The sequence below is a fragment of the Geospiza fortis genome, unplaced genomic scaffold, assembly GCF_000277835.1.
Source record: "Geospiza fortis unplaced genomic scaffold, GeoFor_1.0 scaffold112, whole genome shotgun sequence".
NCBI classification, from domain to species: domain Eukaryota; kingdom Metazoa; phylum Chordata; class Aves; order Passeriformes; family Thraupidae; genus Geospiza; species Geospiza fortis.
The window spans coordinates 26,039,867-26,061,693 of NW_005054298.1; the positions used below are offsets into that span (position 1 = coordinate 26,039,867).

Sequence of the window (21,827 nt, forward strand, 5' to 3'; positions counted from 1 at the left end):
CTCAGTGTGAGAATAACAAAAAGCACTGGGACTGTGTGAGCAGCTCTGTGCTATTTGCTGTGAAGCTCTTTTGAAGGGATTTGTGTCTCAGCAGCATGACAGATCTGGGAATACACAGACAAAGAACTTGGGATCCAGTCAGCAGGCACAATGTGAAAAAACAAAACAAGAATAAATTATGCAGCAGATATTTTTTCATAGCTCTGAACTTACTTCTATGTCAGAGGTTTTGCTTGTGGTTAAAGACAGTAGGCAGGAATTCAAGAGCCCCAGGGCTGCCTGGAGCACCCAGCCCACCTTGGTGTCCCTCTCTGTCTGCAAATGGCACAGGAATAGTGGCAGTGTGTAGTGACAGAGACAACACCACCACATAAACACAGTACCTATCATTAACAACATGACAATGTTCTCAGAAAGGGTCCTCAATGTATCTCCTCAATACATCTTCCATCTCTTCAAACTGCACAAGTGCAGTTTTAAATAGTTTTTGTTTAGGATGAAATACCCCTGGCTGCTACTTCTTATGCACACAGGACCAAAGACACTAAAGACTTCACTATCAAACAGGGAAAAATCAGTGTGACCATGCTTTGCAGCCTTAACTTCTCCAAGCCAAACCTGGCACTGTGTGTGCATGTCCAGGAACAGAAAAATCCCCTCAGTGCAAGAAGCAACCCCTTTCCAGGGTGAGGGCAAGGCTTGGAAATGTTCCTCAGGGTGGCCCACAAACTGTGTGTTTGTCCAGGACTGGGACACACATGGATGGACACTATTTGGGATTGCATTGCTTAGGGGACAGCAGCCCGAGTCTGCCCTGCCAAGACTCTCACCTGAAGTCTGCAGAAGCCAAGGGGCTTCACACCCCATGTGAAAGTGCCAAGCCACCTGCTCTCCCTTATACATATTCTGATTTCACATTTGAGTAAACAGGCAATTCAGATTACAGATTCTGTCTGAGGCAATGCACAACATGTCTTTGGGTTCCAAGAAGAAACACACGCCTCCTGAGCATACTTCCAATATTTTGAAGACATTCTCATTTTACAGTGATCTAAAAACAGAAGTGGACTTATCAAAATAGTGCAATTCCATTCATGTACAGACCAATTGATTTATGTCTTAGTCTCCTTGTGATTTTTATTTTTAAACAGCTGGTTCATTTGAGCAATACAAAGAAGCAAAAATTATTTTGAATCATCTGTCATGAGAAAATTAACGACAAACTAGCCCTCTCTGACAGAGCTGTCATAATTCTAGAGACACCATTAAAAAAAAAATCTGTGCGAAATGCTCCGTTTGAAGAGCCATCTGTTTGCTTTGAAAACTGGCTGTGAGCATAATCCACTTAAGAAGAATGTCAGCAAAATTGTGTCAACACCTTAACAAACTAAATACTGGATAGAAGCTATAGTAAACTTTACAAGCATGATTGCATTGAAACAACCTTCACAGACCAGCCATTGTGAGCATCTCTATGCACAAAACCATCCTGCTCACCCTTACAAACAAAGCCTCTCTCTTTGAGACCATGACAGTCCACCTCAGCATCTATCTCCCTTCTGCTAATGGTATCATCAGCCTTTCTGAAAATAAAAACTCATGAGAAAGTTTAAATTCAGCAATTGGCAGGACAGTGAATTAAGCCAGAAGAGACTAATCAAGTGTTCTAACAAAAACTGATCAAGGGGCCATTTTCACTTAGCCTTAGGGAACGTTAAAAGTCAGGTTTCATACACCTAACTACACCTAACTGCAGAGCCTCAGCACAAATTAACATTACAGGACAAATAATGCAGCTTGTCAAGCAACTGCAAGATTCTAAGTCTTTACCTTGACAGGTTAATATTGCTTAGAAAACCCTTAATCTGACATGGCTTTAAATATTGTTCAGTTCCTGTGACAAGCCATGAAAGGCTTTAGGAAGTACAAGTAGCTCTAGACAGACACTGGCAATGGCTACAGATGGGACAAATTCCATGTAGTTGTAGGTTCAGTTGTTTTTTCCAAATCAAATACCAAAGTTTTTGAGTCAAGATGACAGCTCTAAATCCAACAGCAACTCACTCTGGAGCTGGGGAAATGAAAGCTGAGTTTCGTCAGTGGCACCACTTTGTGTTCAACTTCACAACATTATTTCTTTTATATACATTGCATGTGTATTTCTATGAAAATATAATTATATGGGCACATACACTAATAATTACTGTTTCTATGCTTTCCAGGAAACACCTGCAACACAGAGGCCAGGCTGTGGCACCTCCAGCCTCTGTGCTGGCAGCTCCCACAGCAGCACCAGGGGCTGCAGGAGGACCCTGAAGGCCAAGAGTGGGCCCATGCAGGAGTGAACTGCACTGCCAGGTGCCCCACATGAGCACCTTGCACTGCTCCTGGTGAAGCAGAAAATGCCACTGAGCAATGGGGCTTTCCTGGCGTTCCAAACTGGCTGTGTTTCCAGGGAGGCTGAGGCAGTAGCTGTGAAAGCCATTTTCTAATCTGCTGCTTGCTAAAGCAGACAGTAGCTTATCTCCTGAGCAGACACATTCTCTGACAGCACATTATGGGAGCTTTTCTCTCCAATCCTCAAGGGCTGAGTAAATACAAACAAATAACAGAGGCTTTAACACCCATCCCACATCATGCTCGTGATATTACTGTTATTTTTTAACTTATTCTCAGAGAATCAAGCTCTTTCATTACTATTTAATCACAAAGTAAAATCTCCAGAGGATGCCAGTGGATGCCAGTGGGTGGCTGAAAAAGCCAGACACAGTCAAATGAAACAGCCACTCCACATTTCAGAGGCAACACAGGCACAGTAACAGCACGGACAATCTGTGCCAAGGGACTCCAAATGCTGGAGAGCTGCTCTCACATTGGGATACTCTGTGTGGAGGCAGCATTTACTGCAAGGGGTGCACTTTCCAAGTGTCATAGTAGGACTAATTGTGTTTAATATTAATAAGGAGGCACACAATTAAATGATTGCATATGGCTTTGAAAATGTAATCTTGGGTAGGAAATCATTAATGAAAAGATCAGACTGTTATTTTAAACTTATTACAAAAAGCAGATATTTTTCCATGCGTCCTTCAAAGCTAAATGTGGGAACAATTGATTTGAATTTGATTATGATACATTCACATTTCAGAACAGACTACTCCAAAAACATAGTGTTGCTGAATGAATGCAGACTGTAAAAACCCACCCTTTTCATTATTACTGCAGATAGTTTGTCAACAGCTTTGCTTTATTGTCTGTGACAGAGATCATAATGCACATCCTGGCATGAAAAATTACTGTACACAAAGATTAGACACAAAGCTATAATCACTTCTCACACACTGAAAATAAAGGATTGCAAAAATGAGTTACACCACAGAAAAAGCAGAGTCCAAATGTAACTTGCCAATTTATCTTTAAACTCTTGCACAGCAGAAATTCACTTCCTAACAGGAAAATAAAAAGGCCACAAATATAAAATATGGCACAGAAATGGCATTCCTTGTGCTACTGGTGTATCATTTAAGGTCTGGGTTTTGGGCACAGCTTCTCACTTACCCATTGTAAACCAAATGCAAGAGCTTGTTTCTACCTGGCTGAAACCAGCAACTTTGACACTGAGTAAATCAGGTGATCAGACCGAGTGCTCGCTGGGGCCTGAGTCATCACATTTTGCAGGATGTGCTGGTGATTTCAGACATCAAACTGAGCATCTCATTTTGGTATATCAGCATGTTACTGGCAGCCAGAGAGCTTCTCTCCCATTTCACAAAGTAGGGTCTAGCAAAAATTTGCAAGAAGGAAACAACTGGGAATCAATTATATCGCACAGAGAACAGATCTGAGATGTATGGAAAAGAAAACATCCACCCAGGGAAAGGCACTCCCCATTACATATAAAGTGCTAAATCTCTGTAAGCAAGAGCAGCAAAGCATAACTGCTGTGGAATAGATTATTGTTTGCAGTTTTGACACAAGGTTACACAATGAAAACCAAATGAAATTATCTAAGGTTGTGCCAAGCACCAAGGTCAGAGCTCTAGGGCTGATCTGCTCAATGCACTGTAGCCAGCAGCTGGGACACCTAGGAGAACAAGGCTGAGGATGATGACAGAGAGGAGGGGATGGATAGTTAACAGGAACAATTTCCTACTAATTCTATATCTAACCCAAATTATTCCTCATATTAGCTTTTCTCCATTTACTTCATGAATCAGCCATATGGATGCTGGCTCCAGGCTTTCCTGCCTATCATTGCACAGGGAGCTCAGTGGGTAGAAACCCAAGCTGCTTTTCCCAGGAAAAGCACTGTGAAGCACAGAACCAGCCCTGACTGCTCTGTATATCCCAACTGTTTTACTCCTTACTCAGGGAAAAAAATCCCATTTGCACCTGATATTTGCATGAGTCTGGAAGGCAAAACCACACCTGCAAGAAGCACTCAAGGCCTTGAGGGCAGTCATTGCCTTGCCAAGACACTCAGCCCCAAGGTGACACATCCCAGCATGCTCCTGCCAGCAAGCACCTAACCTAAGGACAACTGCTGGGACAAGAGCTAAGGAGCAACCATCTCTGCCAGTACCATTTACAAGGCACAGTCTCTTTTTCAGTGCAGCCAGTTGTAAGGGAGAGAAGACAACACCAGCATTACTCCAGGTGGCTGGGAAAATTCACAAGGCAACTCCAAAACAATCTGGTCCCATATAAAAGCAGAAAGGTCCCTTAGTATCTCAGGGAAAGGGGGCAGTGATCTGGATTATGGCACCATTCAGCTATGGCTTGCCCTAAGCACCCAGCAGGATCCAGTGGATCCGCTTGGTCCCCTTTGAGACACAGATCTCTCTAGGCGTTCAGATACCATAGCAAAGGGACACAGAGGAAGTTAATAACAATTAATAAACATCTGACAAGAAATATAATGGATAAATAAATAAATAATGAGCAAAGGAAGCAGAAATGACAATGGCCCTAACTTGTAACACACACCAAACGTTCACCTCACGTGTGGCTTGGATGCCATTACACACCGTGGGCTGCACACACCCAGTGGATATGTGACTGCACGTGGGTAGTCTGACCCAGGGATGGGGCCTGATGCTAACCATGTAAATGGGCTGTGCTGAAAACAATATTCGTGTTACCCGAAAACCAGTTCCATTTGATTTCAATTACTTTTATTTAAACTCCCAAAGTAGACCAATCTGACAGTTGCTCAGTATTAGGCCATCCCACACAAACTCCAAAACTTTTACACTGATTTAATTTGCTATTTGCATCTCACCCAGAAGGTCTGCATTGGGGAGGATGACCTAAAGGGATTTCCAGAGCTGTTCTCCATGAGCCTGGTTAGTTTTCTAGGAGGCTGGTGACAGTTCATTGCACAGCCAAGCAGTCAACCCAAAGCATGTGGCATGACATAAATGGTTGGGAAGAGGGAACACCATCTGTCTCTGCTGGAATGGCACTCCCTTGAAAAACCCCCATACCATTTCTTGCCTTCTTTTCCAGCTGTTGGAAAGGTGCAATTAAAATCTAAATGGTTGTGCTGGATACCAAGAGACAGCCCCCACTCCACCACACGGGGTGAGGCTCCCCAGTTACTACAGAAGTGCTAGTCCACCACTTGTATGTTCCCAAATTATGTGACACAGCCAAACACAGCCCCAAGAGCAGCCTGGCAGGTGGAACTGAACAAACAAGGAGAACCTCAATGAGAACAGTCAGCCAATTACCAAAGAAGCAAATACTTAGAAAGCCTTCTGATTCTGGCTGCTGGCCTTGCCAGCATGAGGATATCACTGCTTTGTGCAGCCATGGCAACTTAGGAAAGGGGGTCTATATTTGCAATTCTCTTACAGGATTTGCCTAACAAGACAAAGGCGAAGGACATACATGGCCAGCTTGCTCTCAAACTCAGTTGAGTGCCCCCCCAAACCCTTGATCAAAGCCTGACAAGGAATTAACACCAAGCATTTGTTTGAACACCTAAGTGGCAAAAGCACTCATGCTACAGTCTTCCCTACTGATCTTTAAAAAGAGCTCTTCACTGAAATCCAGGGGCTCTTGCAAATCAATTGTACTGCATGGCTGCTAATTTATTCCTTCAAGCAGACATTTTATGTATATAAAAAAGTGGGCTTTTATTTTTGTTTTTTAAATAAATGCCTATGCTTCTGTCTCACATGGGCATTTAAATTAAATTATGTTATATCAGGCTGTCAAAAGCAATGAATGCGAACATTGACTGTAACTGTGCTGCAGCGGGAATTTGCTTTCAGAAATAATGCCATTAATTTGATGTTAGCCATGTGCTGAGCAGTTCAGCTGCCTGTGTCTTTCAGGCACTACGTCAGGCAGACAGTTTGCAAGCACAACCACAAATGTACAGACTCTTGCTGTCAACCCCTCCATGTTAGGAACCTGCCTTTTTTTCTGGTGATAAGTTTAAAATCATAGGCTTGGCTGGAAGCCCAGGAGTGCACAACTAATACTAAGAAAACCCAACATCTCTGAAGAAATTTGGGCACTGTTTATTTGATACACAGCCATGAAATGAAAATTGAAGCTGTATGTCCAGGCACTTATTTTTTTAGTCCCCCTTTCATCACAAAACCCAATTGCTCACAGGTACCAGTACTAACTGGTAACTCCTGTAAGGTCCAGAGAGTCCCAGAAAAACAAAACAAGGGGAATAAAGATGAGGCAGAAAGAGCACAATATTTTTTTTTGCATTTGATTTTTCTGAGTTAATAGACCAGCTGCAGGAAAAGAGATGTTTTACAGCTAATGAAAGACCTGTGAAAGGCAAAAAGGCAATCCCCAAGCAAAACATTTGGCTGGCACCCCTTGTTCCCTGGTGACCTCTGTACTTACTCTCAGATGCATAGGCTGCAAGCACACAGTTAACACCAAAATCATGTCCTTCCTCACAGGGTAGCCAGCAAAATGCCCCTTAAGTTCATCAGAGCCTGGAAAGGGTTTAGTGGCCAACGCTGAGCTGATTCTGTTTTGACTGAAGACAACATGCACCTGTGCTGGTTTGGGTTTTTGCGGAGGAAGGGAGTGTTGCAGCAATGTCACACAGTCAGTGCTCTCCTTTGAATTGCTGGAGATACCATCTTAAAAAATACCTACAGCTGTGCTTAATGCTAACTGAAATAATCTAATCAAGATGAAATCAAATTGTGCCAGTTAGAGCAGATTGTTTGTGGACAGAGCACCTTCAGCACTGCTCCCACATGCAGCTCCCAAGGCTCTGCTCCCTTCTGCCTGCCACAAGCACTAGTGCCTTAGCAACCATGTGGTTTGCAAATGCTGCTGGTGCAGTGGCTGCTGGCCAACACCACCAGCTGACTGGGCCATGGGAATCTGCAGAAGCCATCCAAGCTCCCTATTCCTACTCCCCCAGATGGAACAAGACAAGGCACCCCCCACCCCTTCATGCTAGGAGCTGTGGGCAGCCAGTTTCTAATCAGTTCACAAGCAGCACAGGCCACAAACAACTTTATGCTGATGCAGAAAGCTTTAACCCGAGACCAAAGTCTCCAAATCACATGAAGGTTTAAGTGCAAAAAGAAAAAAATAGCACAAACCACTATCTAAGTACTAGGAGGGAACACATTTTTGTAGGATCCCTGAGCAAATGCTCTGATTGCTTCACCCCTGTCCAGGGATCAGCCCTGTCATTCTGGGGCCTGAGGTCAAAGGCAGGTTTGCTGGTGAGACTGGACAGTGAGCTCAGTAAGAGCAGAGCTGAGCCAGCCTCTGCTCATGTTGTGCCAGCCAGTGGTTAAAGAGGCTCCTGTGGGCCTTACAGGCTGACAGGGCTTGTTTCCCCTGGGAGAATCCCAGCCCTGCCTTCCCAGTGCAGATGTGAAATCAAGTACAAACAGGAGCAGATAGGGTTATTTTTGTAAGCAGAACACTGACTGACCCAGCAGGCAGAAAGCTACTGAAAGGAAGCAACTGAGAGGGGAGGAGAAAATCAGCAGGGGTCAGAAACAGGCCTGGGTGGAAGTGAGAAATCGGTTTCTGTTTTTTAGAAGGATGGGAATTGGAACACAGCAAACTGAGTGAGCCAAGCACAAAAATTAGTGGCGCAGGATAGGGGTAGTATTCATTTACAAATTCATTGCCCCAATATGTCAATGAGGGAAACTGAACAAGCATAATTTACAATCCATTACAATACCATGCCACAGAAAATACACAAAGGCTTTTCAACCAAACTGAACTCAATGTTTAAGCCATTACTACAGATGGCTGTTAGAGTATCTCCACAGTTACCGGGGAGGGTTGGAGAAGATGAGTTTAGACTATCCAGCATCAGACCACTGAGCTACCCTCCAAAGGAAACTGTCCTGCTGCTGCTGGCAGCCTCCAGTCCCAGCCCATTTATCCCAGACTGCTAAATTAGGCTGCTCAGGTTGTTCAACTACCACCACTAGCAATGTCTGAAAAGGTAAAAGAAAGCACTTTTTTGCTGTTCTGTGCCTTCACGTGGCTCAGCTCCCCCCCACTGCCACATACACCAGCATCCCTAGGTCACCACCCAATGGAGTGGGAAGCCAGGAACAGAGTGAGAACTTAGCTGCAATTATCACCTCTATTATTACTATTCAGAGCAATCACAGCCTATCAGTCAGGCTCTTCCTGCCAATACCAGACCTATGTCTTATCTGTGGCACAGAGGGTACTGGAGAAAAGCGCTACAAAATATGCATTTTTAACTTACTCCTCTAAGTCTGACTGCTCTCATGTAATCGCCTTTCTGACATCAGAAATGCCATCTTTTTCTTTTTGTGATCTAAAAATAAATAGCAGCTGCCTCAGCACATGAATCACTGGTTTTGTCTCTGCTTTTCTCCTCAAATGGATCCCACCTGTACCTGGGGAAATGACCCATAAGAAAGTGTCCTTTATCTCCCGCAGGTTTCACCACCTGACACTTGAATTCATCTGACCTATGTAAAAGAAGACTGCAGCTCTCAAAAATACAAGATTGCAGTTTCCCAATCCATTGTTCCTACAGTAAAAACTTACTTCCACCCACAAGTGCTTGGGCCTCTCATTTCCCTAGCTCCTGTGCAAGGTTTTTGAAATGCCTGCCACATTTAGGGCTTATGGGGTCTACGATGATCGAGGGGAGAATAACTGCAGAGCAAATGCCTGGTCTCACTGAACACCCACAACTTTCACTTAATGCAATTTGTGGCTTTTCACTGTTCCTGCAGACCCATATTTCCAATAATCACGCATGTAAACACAGAAGTCTTTACTCCACAGCCTTCTACTGCTAGTGGCTCCAGACAACAAAAATTAATCAATACCAGCATTGAGTTAAAGAGCATTTTACTTTAACCACAGCCCTCAGAATATGTAGTGGTGGGGATGAAGACTTTTCAGTGTCAGGAGGCAGTAATGGAATCTAGACTGGCACAACGAAACGGGGAAGGCCGCGCCAGCAAATCACTCCCTGCTGGATTCAGAGTTTGGCTCCCCTGACTCATGTCACACTCACATAAGTACAGAAGAAGTCAGAGGTCTGGGCTAATAATCACATTATGCACATTGTGACACGTGGAGAGAGGATTTCTATCAATGCTCAGGAGGGAGAAGGTGAGGACTTGGCTTTCACACAGAGACATGCCAGCCCCCAGCTTCAACCAAGCACAAGGGCCAGGTACTGCTCCATTACAAAATATATACTTGGATTTCACTGAGGCCACTGACTGTGCCAGGGAAAACCCAAACACCATCTTAGCAACTGCAGAGGAGGAAGTTCCAACGGAGCAACCAGCAGCTTTCATCACCAACTGAGCTCCCCCGAGGAACTAGCTTAAATGAGATACCCATTCCACCCCAGGGAGCAGGTTTTGTAGATGCTGGCATGTAATTCACACAACAAAAGGGGCAGTCAGCTTATCATAATTTCTAAGCTCTGAGAAACTGTATGTGATCCACTAACAGGAGCTGTAAGGAGCTCCAAATATACCACAAGAGTAATTTTTAGAAGATGTTGAACCTCTTATCAGACACCATTCAAACACAACCATTTCAGGTGAGTACCAGTTACAGCTCCCAGGGAATGGCACAGCACAGATTTAACTACAAGCAAATGCTGGAAAAAAGCAATGTACAAGCAATTCTCTCTTACTACCAGTAAAAATCAGTGCCCTGGTCTCTCCCTGATACTCAGCAAATTCAGAAAGTAGCTGTGGGTGGAGGCTCCCTCATGAAGACCCATCATGGATGCCTTAGAAGCAGAGTCCTCCACTCCCTGAAGCTTTGAGTGGCATGAATAAACATCCAGGCATGGTAGTGTGGGCCACCACCACGGAAGGAAAGGTCTCTCCAGGAAGGAAAAGGTCTCTGCAAGCCCCTCGGTGAGTGCCAGGCACTGGGGCAGTGGTCCTGCCTTGGGCACTCACCCAGCGCCACCCAAGGGCCCAGAGCAAAGGCTCCCAGCCCTGAGCACTGCCTGAGCTGTGTGGGCAGGGCTGGCAGCTCTGCTTGGGTTACACTGCAATCCACAACACCTGACAGAGGCAGCTGGTCCTTGTCTCTTGTTCTTTGTTAGTACAGCCTTTGATAGATAGAAGCAAGACACGTGTGAATTTCTGCAGAAACTTGTGCTTTCATTACAGCCTTTTTAATTCCTCTGAACAAGGTCATATTGTCAGATTGGCACAAACTAGATTCCCAATTTCCATGTCTTCCAGGTTGTGGTAATTAACTCCACTGCAAGTACAGCAGTGTTTGATATCCATACCTCAGATAAAAACATCACTGTTACAGGGGAGGGAGGGGGGGTGGCAGAAATTGCCTAAGTTCCTATACCACCTGCAGTTTCTGCCTGCACTGTCTCTTCCTGAGAGTGGTCAGTAAAAACTGACCCAGTTTTTATACCCAAGCAATCCTCCTTTGGTGGGGAATCACCATCACCCCTCCTCTTCCCACTGCCTCCCCTCAATAGCACCAACTTTCCAGCACAGTTCTGCAGTTCTGCCCAAGCACACACGTCCAGGAGTAGCTACTTCTCAAAAAATGATGATCTTCAAGAAACTTGTGACCCTACCTGCTGATTTTGCAGATCACCTCTTCATTGGTGATAATCTTATTGCTGCCCAAAACAGCTTTCAGAGAACACACTCTGTTTGTATTCCACCTGGACATTATTAATTACTTTCCCAGTTGCAGAGACTTTGGACCCAATGACACACCCCCTCAGGAGAAGCTGGCCTTCACACCCAGGTGACAAAATCCCTGCCAGCCTGGTAGAGAACAGTGACGTGAGCAGCACAGATGGGGCTCAGGCTGTGGTGGGGCTGCCCCAAAGACACAAGCACAGAAGTTCCAGGTCCCACACAGCCATCCCAGGGCAAAGGTGGCACAATATACAGAGGAGTAACTCACAGGAACTGCATCTTGGTGAGGGACAGCGCTAGAGCCATGCAAAGCTCAGTCTAAGTCAAGGGTGGGGGTCCCAGGTGGTTCGCCCTCCACACTGGCATGATTTAGATTATCACCTGAACTGGGGCAATGCAGAGGGAATGGGATTTGAGGCCAAGAAGAAACAGTAAAGGCTGAGATGACAGTGAGGCACAGACAGGTAATGGAATTAGGACAGACAACCAAGGAGAGGGCTTCGCTGAGCTGCCAGCCACAGAAGAGAGAGAGCTGGGCATCTATTTTGCCTTTCAAACTTCTTGACAAGCCTCCATTTGTAAAGTGACACTAGAAGTGGTTTTCTATGCACAGCACCTCAGTGTGCCAGCCCTTGGCCGGGCTCAGAGCCCATGCTGCTGAGGTGCCCTGGCACAAGGGGTACCAGGCACAGTGACCCCACGTGCTCCTGGCTCGTCTCCCACCACAATACAATGCATCTCACCCTGCAAGCACAGCCAGCAGCTTGGCATCAGATCCATGGCTTTTGGCAATTTGTCACACCACTCAAAATAAAAGGTATCACAAGACTGCTTGAGATCCATCTCTGGCTTGTTTTAGTCAAATTCAAGAACTCAGAAAGGTATCACTCAGGGCTTTTCATACCACCTTTCATTTTTTCTAATCTCTTCCTTTTGTGTAAAAGTTACTGCTGTTTTGCACATATATTTGATGGCCTGTCTCACCTCCTGTATGCATGTGTGTTTGCACACATACAAACCCATCCCAATGCAACTGAAGGAGTAATGTTTAGACCTGAGTTTCAGAACCCTGTGTTACAGTAAAAAAAAGTTTGTATCAAAGGAAGGCATGTCACAGTACTTGTTTTCTGGATGAACTTCAGTGACCCTCCATTTTTGGGCTGTCACACACTTGGGTCCACACTGACTGCAGGAAGGCCTTGTCCCTAAACCCACCACTGTGAAACACCTGTAGGAACAGAGCCCTGGCACTGAAGGAAGAAGAGCAAAGTAAGAAAATTGGCAGAAACACATATTTCTGCTCAGATGACTCTGGCCATCAGCTCTTTCCCCAACAGCCGGATGGCTCCCTGGGTCTGCCAGGTATTGGGTACCACCGTGGAAAACAGTACAGCCTCATACCAAGCACCTTCCATGCCAAATACCTAAGCAGAAGGTATTCCTTATATCCACAGCTAAATATTCATCAGCAGGAGGAACTACACAGCTTCTCACAGGCCCTTCCAGTTCTACTTTTTACCCAAATAGGTGATAAAGGCTGGAGAAAAGAGAGAAAACTGTGTGTGCTCCCTGGAAGAACAGAAACTACTAATTGGCTTTGGTTCTGCAGGGGCTATGTGTGGCTGGGGAGTGGGTGCTGCTCCTCACAAGCCCCAGCACTGCAGGCAGGTGAGTGCAGGCCCATGTGGGTCCCTGTGCCTGGACAGATAAACACAGACTCTGCCTGATCTGAATGTCTGGACAATCATTCCCTGCCAGTCAGTGAAACACTCCTGCTGTGACATTATTCAACAAAACCCCAACAATGACTGAATAACATGGGACAAAGTCTCTTCTCTTTGTCAGGCTATCCTGGGACTTCATGCCCTGCAGAAACTCACAGAACCGTGAAGGAGATCATCAACAGCTGTAAACCCTGGTAATCTTTGCTCTCTGCTCAGTCACTGCTATTGCCAGCAGTTGGCACTTGAAGATTTAAGATTATCTGGGTGGCCTTCAAGTGTATTTTAAACAAACAGAAATATTTACCTTGTTCTAAATCCAACTAGTGTCTTGGAATTTTCCTTGGCCAAGAAAACAGAGACCTTGTCAGAAACACCATTAGGGCTTCAAAAACTCCCCGGGAACAGCCAAGTACCTGGAGAGGTCATGCTGTGCTTGTTGAGACCTCTCACTACATCCTCCCCAGAGCAATGCTCTGGCAGCATGGCTGAGGGCCAACAATAACAGGATATTCCAGATGATTAACTAGTACTCCTGATGGACTGGAATTACACTCCTTTTACCCTAATACACAGTGTTGAAGCAACTTGAGAAGTTTCCATCACCAGATACAACTGACAAAACCCTCAGAGACTGTCTGTTGAAGAGCTCTGGCTCCTGCCTTTGGGCTTGGGCAAAACAAACAAAAACCAGTGCATTCACCATTTATGAAGGAGGTCTTTATCAACCAAATCAGCAGAGAACAGCACTCTGCTGTTCTCAGGTGTGCAGAAAGATCTGCCTATCCTGCCTAATAATCACATGGTTTGGTTCCCTTGGTTTACAAAATACATTGATCAAAACAGGTTGGCATGTGAAGCACAACACTTACACTTACCTCCTTATCTTGTAACTCAAGATCATTCAAAGGACTCTAAATCCCCTATCCAAGAAAAATCTTGCAACACCTCCACATACAGAAGAGCCCTGGAGCCTGTCCTGAGAGCCAGGAGAACAGTCTTTGCCCTGGAACCAGCCCTGAAGCTGGGAGCCTCCACTGCACTCAGAGTACACAAAGGTCTGGGAACAAGCTGTGCTTCCATGTGGCTCCTCCAGACTCTTTCTCAGATTCAATAAAGAAAAACCTAAAACTACCTCCCTCATCTTTCCCTCTTCTTTTACATTAACTGCTTCCAAGTAATCAGGTTGAACTAGATTTTAGTCCTATTTACAGGACTAAATGGATGTTGACCTTGATGCCCTCTTCACCTTGTCTCCAGCACTCTCAGAAAGCCAGTTGGTTTTTATTAATTTTCTCCTTTTTGTCTTTCAGTTCATGTGTAAGAGACCAAGCTGATCTATGTGGAGTCACTATGTGAATCATTCGAACAGCTCTGCATTTCTTCATTTTTGTAAAATTTGCCACTCAATCACAGACTGACTGGCTCAGATAATCTCCACTGTAGCTGGCATAAGGCAGCAGATCCTTCAAAAGTAGCCAGGGCACACAGTCTGGAGAGGTTTAAAAGTTTGAAACACTGCTCTTAGTTCAAAAGTTTGAACTGCATCAACAAAGCAAATGCAAACAAAGTGGGGACTAGAAAGCAGGAAAGATATTCAGTGTCTCTGGAAAAAGAGCCTTTGGGGTAACCACATTCAAAATGCATTTACCTGAGTGTGAGTAGACATGAGGTGAGTTGATATGGAAAAACACAGCTCCAAGCCACACAAACCACCCCTGCCTACTGCTCTTGCTGGACTATCACTGTCAGAAGATGACAGCAAATAACAAGAATTTATAGCTAAGATGCTATGGCTTATATTTAATCTATTTCTGACGTTTCACAAATTGTGCACCAATGTACTTAAGTCCACAGAAATATGCTGGGAAAAAGAGGGAGATATGGTATCATGAGTTTTTGGGGTGAGAGGAAAGCCTGACACTTAGAGTGAATAAAATGTATGTACATAGAATACAGCAGCTTTGAGGGGACTCATGAATCCATCATGCTCTCACTTGAGATCTAGACAGCATAAATTGTCATGCAAACCCTTTAGCAACAATCAATAATATGTGGCAGAACAGATTGTTACCATTGTGCTTAACTACATATAAGGTTCCTATGATTCTGCTGTGCTGCTCTGTTGTCCACGCTGCAGCATGCCAAGAAAAAAGCCATGGTTCATGGCTAACTGCAGGAAAAAGGACTGCTATGAAAAGACCCATATAAATGTCTCAAGATTTTATAAAACTACAGGGTATCCATTCAAAAACACTTCCATAGTGCACTATAATTATCCTTAAATTAAGGCTGGGAATGGACCTAGTTCTTCCAAAGATCATCAGAAACTCTGTTTAAGGTGCTTTAGAATATCAATCACTGCCTGACAAGTAGTTTTTCTTCAAAAAGAAAACCAATACCTTACAGTGATGACAAATTCGCCTCAGTTTAGGTGAGGGCAGGCAGTCTGTAAGTACATCTGTCAGAAATCTCCCTTTTATCTCTGCAAGTAGCCTTAAAGTGTGCATTTGGGGCTCTGCCACCCACGTGAGGGGTCTGGGATGCTGCAGGTCTCCCAAGCAACTGAAGGACATCATCCTCCAAAAGTGCCATTTCTGCACAGTTCTGCTGCATAAAATCACATGCACTAGAGCTAACATTGATCAAAACCACATGAAAAAATTGTGGAGGCCTCCCCCAAAGAGAGAACTGCATTAGCAATTTAATAATTGTATGCCTTCTGCATTTGACAGACTTCTCTTGATATAGCTAATCAACATTCATTTAAATGCAGGATAATTAACAGATACCCTCACGGATGAGAGCTGAAACAAGCCCTGAAATGTAACCACTTGATGCCTTGTGCCATGCACTAATAGGTGGAGTCCTAGTCACACAGAACAGACTGAAGACAGCAGCGGCGAAATCTTATCATGGGGAGCCAAAAAAGATTTAAAAACACATGCGCATTTCAGAGCAGACTAGAATCAAACATTTGAGTCTTTTGCCCTTCAGCAGAAGACCAAAACAGTAAATACCACTTTTATCTTCTTTTCCCCATGTTTTGTCTTTAAATAAGCAAGCATGATGGCACATTAACTATCTGGATATTTACCGTCAACATACAAGTACCTCCTGGTATTGTTTCTAGACTTTGTATGTGCTGACCCACCAAAGCACAAAGAGCCCAGAAAAATCTGTCTGCAGGCTGTCAAAGCATGTCCACATGAGAGCAGTTAATCTGAATCACAGTCAACATACTCAAACTTTATCTGACTTACTTGCCAGGCTCTTGGGACTCAGGCAGATCCCAACTTTGCTTGAGTGAACACCTCCTGGCAGTCTGTGACAGTTTTTCCTCAGCAAGGAGAGTCGTTTTGCAGGCTACAACTTTTTTGCCTCAAACATTCTCAAAACCCATACAGCAGTCGTTGAGTCAGTGGCTTGCACATGTGACAGATACTAAGAGTGCCTCAGTTACTGCAAAATGCTTGGTACAAGATCCCATGGGAGAGGCCAACAGAGCGGGCTGAAGAGCCCCAGGAGAGGTGGCAGCTGACCCTGTCCTGTGCTGAGAAGGACAGGAACAGACCCGACCTGGCTCTGCAGGACATCACCCACATGTACCTGACCTGAGAACCACCCAGCACCCCACAGCAGCACTGAGGGCAGGGTTATGTCCCTGCTCTCAGGACTCATCAGAACTGCCCCAAGGAGGCTTCTCAGCTTCTGCCTTCCAGGTTCTGGTGCTCCCCTCTCTCCCAGCACGGGCAGGAGGAGCTCGCTGCAGAGGCAGCCCCAGGAACCAGAGCTGAGCTGGCCCTGCCAGGCAGGCAGGAGAAGCACCAGCATCTGGGGAGAAGCAAACAGGAGCCCACGAAGCTACATAAAAGCCTCTGCTCTGGGAAAGGGGGAGTCACCTGCTTTAAAAACATGAAATACCTTATGAAAATTGATAATGACCTTCTGTGACAAGGGAGGGTCACAGCAGAACAATTGCCTCAGCTGAACTGAGCAGCTTTGCGTGCCTCATAGGGTGAAATTAAGGGTTCCTAACACCATGGTCGCTGTGAGGGGGTTAACACAAAACTTCTTTCACTACCTTTGCATTCTACTCGCACTCAAATACAGAGAGGAAAACAAAAGAGACAGAGGTGATGCTGCATGGAAACAAAAATTAAAGTGAAACTAAATTTAAACTATTCCTGTAAGCAACAGCTATTGCTGTGAGAGCATGATTCTTCTGTCTAGTGTACTTAAGTTATGCCTCTCAGTATTACTGACTGTGAACCTGACAGTGTTCTACACAACATGGAACCAAAAGAGGAAAAGGTGACATTTTATAAATAATAATGTCGAGCTGACTAGTTAGACTGTCACCAAGTTATAACATCCATTCTTTCAGTAACATTTTTACCTTCTGGCAAATAGTTTGTCCTTATACTGGCTATTACTAATATGTAATTAAGTTTATATAAACTAAGGAAGAAATTGACATACTATTTTGATTCACCTCTAAAAAGTACCCCAGGGCATTTTTAAACATGACAAATGACCACAGTTGGGATTTTTATAAAATACACTTTAATCTTGCAGTCTGTAGCTATTTAATGATTTTGCCAGTAGCAATTTCTTATTGCATCTCCTCTTTTATTCAAAGCTTACCTACTGCAATGAGTCTTTATAAAGAAACACATTAATTAAATATGCCTTGGCTTCACTAGCCTAGGAAAAGACTATTAATCATTTCACAGCACAAGAACAACATAATACCTGCTATTGCTCCCGGGCACCTCACACAGACTGACTCTGCCACGCGATGTAATTGCCTCCAACAACCCTGAGCACACAGAGAGGCTTTCTCTCACCAGCCATTCACTCCTCTCACCTAAAGCAGCTGATGCATTTGTGAGATGTTTTCCTTTTCTTACAACCCTATAACAACATCTAGTGAAATGTCCACCCTGCCATTGGACACGGGGAGGACACCTATGGCTTGAGTGGGGCAGGGCTGTCGGTCCCTACCCACCAAATCCTCCTGAGTGGCTCTCACCAGCACTGAGAGGACTCAGTGCTGAAGTGGAGATGTGGGTTTGTTATGGGCAGGGTCACTGAAATACAGCATTTTTAAAGGAAAAAAGAAAAAAAAAGATGACAGAACAATTACTGATGGTTTCATATCACACACCCAAGGCACAACTTCAGTCCCAGTTTTCTAATGTCATCCCTGAATTGGACTTCAGTCAGAATGAAAAGATGTTTCATGTGCATTTCATAGACGGTTGTCACAAACTCTGTTAATATTTTATTGTGTGAGAAAGGTACAAAAGAAGTTGTGGCTTACAAATGAAACAAGTAAATTATTCCTTGACCTTAACTAGATTTTTTGAAACCTCTTTTAAGTAAGTTGACAATATGTGCTAGGCAGCAATTATTTTCCATGGAAACTGTTTCTTTGATACCCTACTTGTACATTCATTAATCATAGGTCACCCTCAGAGGTGCAAACTTCACACTTGACAAACATTTAAAAAATCAAAACATTTAGAATGACTCTGATCATTAGATATTTATTTACCTAACACAGTAAAAAGAATTCAGATTAATGTTCAGAACTGCCTAGTGTGCTTTGGGGGCAGGAGCAGGTGACAACTCTAGCTACTAACCTCAATTGCACTGTGTGGAATAGGTTATCTATTTAAGTCTGTAACTTTGAACTGGTTGACTTTTCTCTTCATGAGAGATCCCATTAACTGAGCTGACACTGACTCCATTCCTCAGTTTTCCACTCTCTCATGGTGAATCAAGGTATGCAGGAAACCACAGGTGCTCCAGGTCTTCTCTAACCCTTCTTTACCACTAATGGCCTCTCCCACATACTTCTGCCCTTCAGCCTCTCTCTTCCCAATTCCTTTTTCCTTCTCCTGCTCAAGGCATGTTAAGGGCTCTTCCCAGCACACAATGGTGATGCATACCTGTCCTACTGCTGTTGCATGCTACATTTAGGGGTATATTTGATAAGGAACTTGGTGAAAATTCCCTTTCGTCAACTGGCTTGCTCTAGGATTTCAGCAAAGGGAAAGGCACTGGGAGGTCACAGGAAGATGCTGCCAGACAGGGCAGCCTGGGAGCTGGAGGAAAGGAGCAGCTGGGACAGAGTGAAGGAAGTGTGATCTATCAGAGCCAGGTGGGAAATGAGGCTGTGAAAGGTGTGAGTTGAATGCTAACACCTGAATGCTTGGCTCAGGCCCTCTCCTTGTTTTCTGTTGTGGCTCCACAAATCCTCTCCTCTTTCCATCCCTGGCTGTCCCCAGCTGTTTTCACCCTGGCTCAGTCACACAGCTACCATGACCATTTGTGGCTGGCTGGTGCTAAGCCAGTGGCTAAAGCCCAGTGAGTAACAACTTCACCCCATGGTGTGTTCCTGCACAGCCACCATGAAGGGGTGGAAAATCCCCTTTGGCCTGTTTGGACAGCACTCCACTTTGGAAACATAATCCTGCAGGATCTACAATATGCCTCATGATTTTTCTTGACAGCCCCTCCTGCCCCCCTGTCCCTCCCAAAGAGATGCTCCAGTTCTCATTTTACAAAAGAAGTATTTGACACACAGTGACCTCAGACAGGTCACTTTGTGGGTGCATGGGGCAGAACAGACAACCAAACCTATGTACCTGATCATACAAACCATAAGCCATCTTTCCTCTTCTGTTCAAGGCTTAGATAAATTCCCTTCACAGTTTCCAAATCCGAAGTGTAATTGATATATTTGATAAATATCAATAAGTGGGGGTAATTGATACATCCCATTAGAAAAAGAACAATGTGTCTTCAGAGTTAGTAAGATGTACAAACAGAGGAGCTAAAAGAGCAAAGGTTTACTCATAAAGTTAATATGAGACAGGAGGTGGTACTTTCTGTGCTTACCTTCAGCACGGTGATATTCCATGCAAAACTCTCAATGGCTTTGCTTAATTTTCTTCCTTTCAAACCTTCTTTTGTCCCAAGGTTATGAAGCTCTTCATGGAATTCCATTCCTAAAAAACACAGATTGCCACATCACACTTAATGCACAATTGATTTTCCCATAAAAATGTTGAGTGAGCATTTTCAGTCTTGTAGCTGGGACATCCTACAACCTCCTTCTGTGCTTTCCCCCCTTCCTTTTCTTTTTATTACTCCATCCTGGGGGAACATTTTCCAGAATAAAGGGGCCATGTACAGTTTTGGGGCTGTGCTTCCACTTGGTTTGTGGCTCTCCTTGCCAGTGCTGGGGTTCCACACAGGCACTGGTCCCTGCACAGACCAGCACTTCTGCCTGCAGCCTGCACTGCTGTCAATACTGTGACAAAAGGCTTGTCACTCTCCTTGAGTTGATGACTTTGCACCTTGGAAGGCTGTCTGACACATGTGGAAGATACCTGTTCAGCACAGCAAATGCAGGCTCCAATGCACATCTCCTCATTAATCTTAATCAGTGATACAGAAAAGCCCTTGCACTCCACAATGATAAATTAGATCAGAAGCACATAACTCTAATCACAGGATTGTGACTCCTGCAGCATGGAGAACTGAGACTTCAACCACAACCCTGTTGCATTTCATTGCTAGTTTCTGTGCAAATATCTGCAGATCTGTTGCTGGATAGAAAAATTCAGCAAATCTGTGAGCAAATTAAAAATCTTAAGGTATCCATTAGCCCACCAATTCCACAAGATCTGCACAGTGTATGCAACCATTTCTCCGAGTCTGGTGTGGATTGAGAGACAAAATGGAAAAGAGCTGCTTGTGTTCCCTTAATTTGTACCTTACAAAGGCCAAACTGGCACTAAATAACTCCAAAGTATCTGAAGCGTAACCTGGCTGAACAAACCAAGCTCCATCTCCAGTTGTTTCATAGCTCTCCCTCCCTTAACACTTTAGGATAAATATCACTCATGAATGTGAGCTTCATTGAAATAACATCAAAGAAATGCCAATGGAGACAACATCTGTACAATGCAGATGCAGAGGCAGCTTGGCAGGTGGCAGAAGGAGAGTCCAAGGCAGGCTTGCACTCAGCACAGCTGGCCCAAAGCACTCCTGGAAGACTAACATTGGTTTTCCTTCCTATGCACCAACTCCAGGAGCCCAGTAACACTGAGGCTGTTCACCCTTACACAATGCAAGACTTCTCTATTGTTTACATTCCAAACCTTCACCAACTCACAGGCTTTCCTTGTCAAAGCTAATGGAGTTCCTGCAGTACAACCTTTGGAAAACTGTCTAAATAACTGCACCCCAATCAAGATTTCCTTGCAGGTGTGCTTCACAACAACTGACTTACAAATCATTCAATTAGTAAAAGAAAATCTTCAGATTACTTGCTTTGTCCTGGGAAAACATAAGAAGGCTAATGGATCTTAGATCTGCGTGGACAGCCCTGCCTTCATGCAGCATCCTTTTAGTTATTCTTCCCTCCGGACCCCACTTCTCCATCTGTAACTTGGATACAGCACTGCCCCAGAAAGAAGGAGCCACAAACATTTGTTAGGCTGCAGGTAGCAACACCAGCTAAAGCTTTCAGCAGAGCCAGTCCTCCAGGCTGCTGCTGACCACTGTGCATTGGCTGAGCCTGGTACATTAAAAAAAAAACAACAATAAAAAACCAGGCACTCAAGAACCAGTCTGGGAGAGCCAGCAAGACCCTGAGGCACAGGTAACCCAGAGCAAAACAGGCTATGAAGCAGAGGTCTGATGGAACACATGTTCAAAGGAAGCAGCACTGGGGTGAGGTAAAGGACAATGTCACAGGCAATTATACCTCTGACACCTCTTAATTTTGAGTGCTTCATCTTGCCACATTTAAAGTGTTAGATAAAAATTTGCCTAGGTAACATTTGCAACAAACTAATTGGCAAATGAGCACAGGGAGGGATATCTCTTAGTCCTTTCCTCTCTAAATCCCGTGGTTTCAGAGAAGCACTTCTTATCTCTC

At 44.4% G+C, this 21,827-nt stretch overlaps 1 protein-coding gene across 3 annotated transcripts in view; it reads right to left on the bottom strand.

Annotated features, from left to right (window-relative positions):
* The window catches only part of PLCL1 (phospholipase C like 1 (inactive)), a 178,507-nt gene that overhangs the window by 3,182 nt on the left and 153,498 nt on the right, over positions 1 to 21,827 (bottom strand). For all 3 annotated transcript variants that reach the window (XM_014307463.2, XM_031056069.1, XM_031056062.1), the window contains exon 5: positions 19,778 to 19,887. In XM_014307463.2, the coding sequence (XP_014162938.1) occupies positions 19,778 to 19,887 (110 nt within the window). The remainder of the gene's footprint in view (positions 1 to 19,777; positions 19,888 to 21,827) is intronic.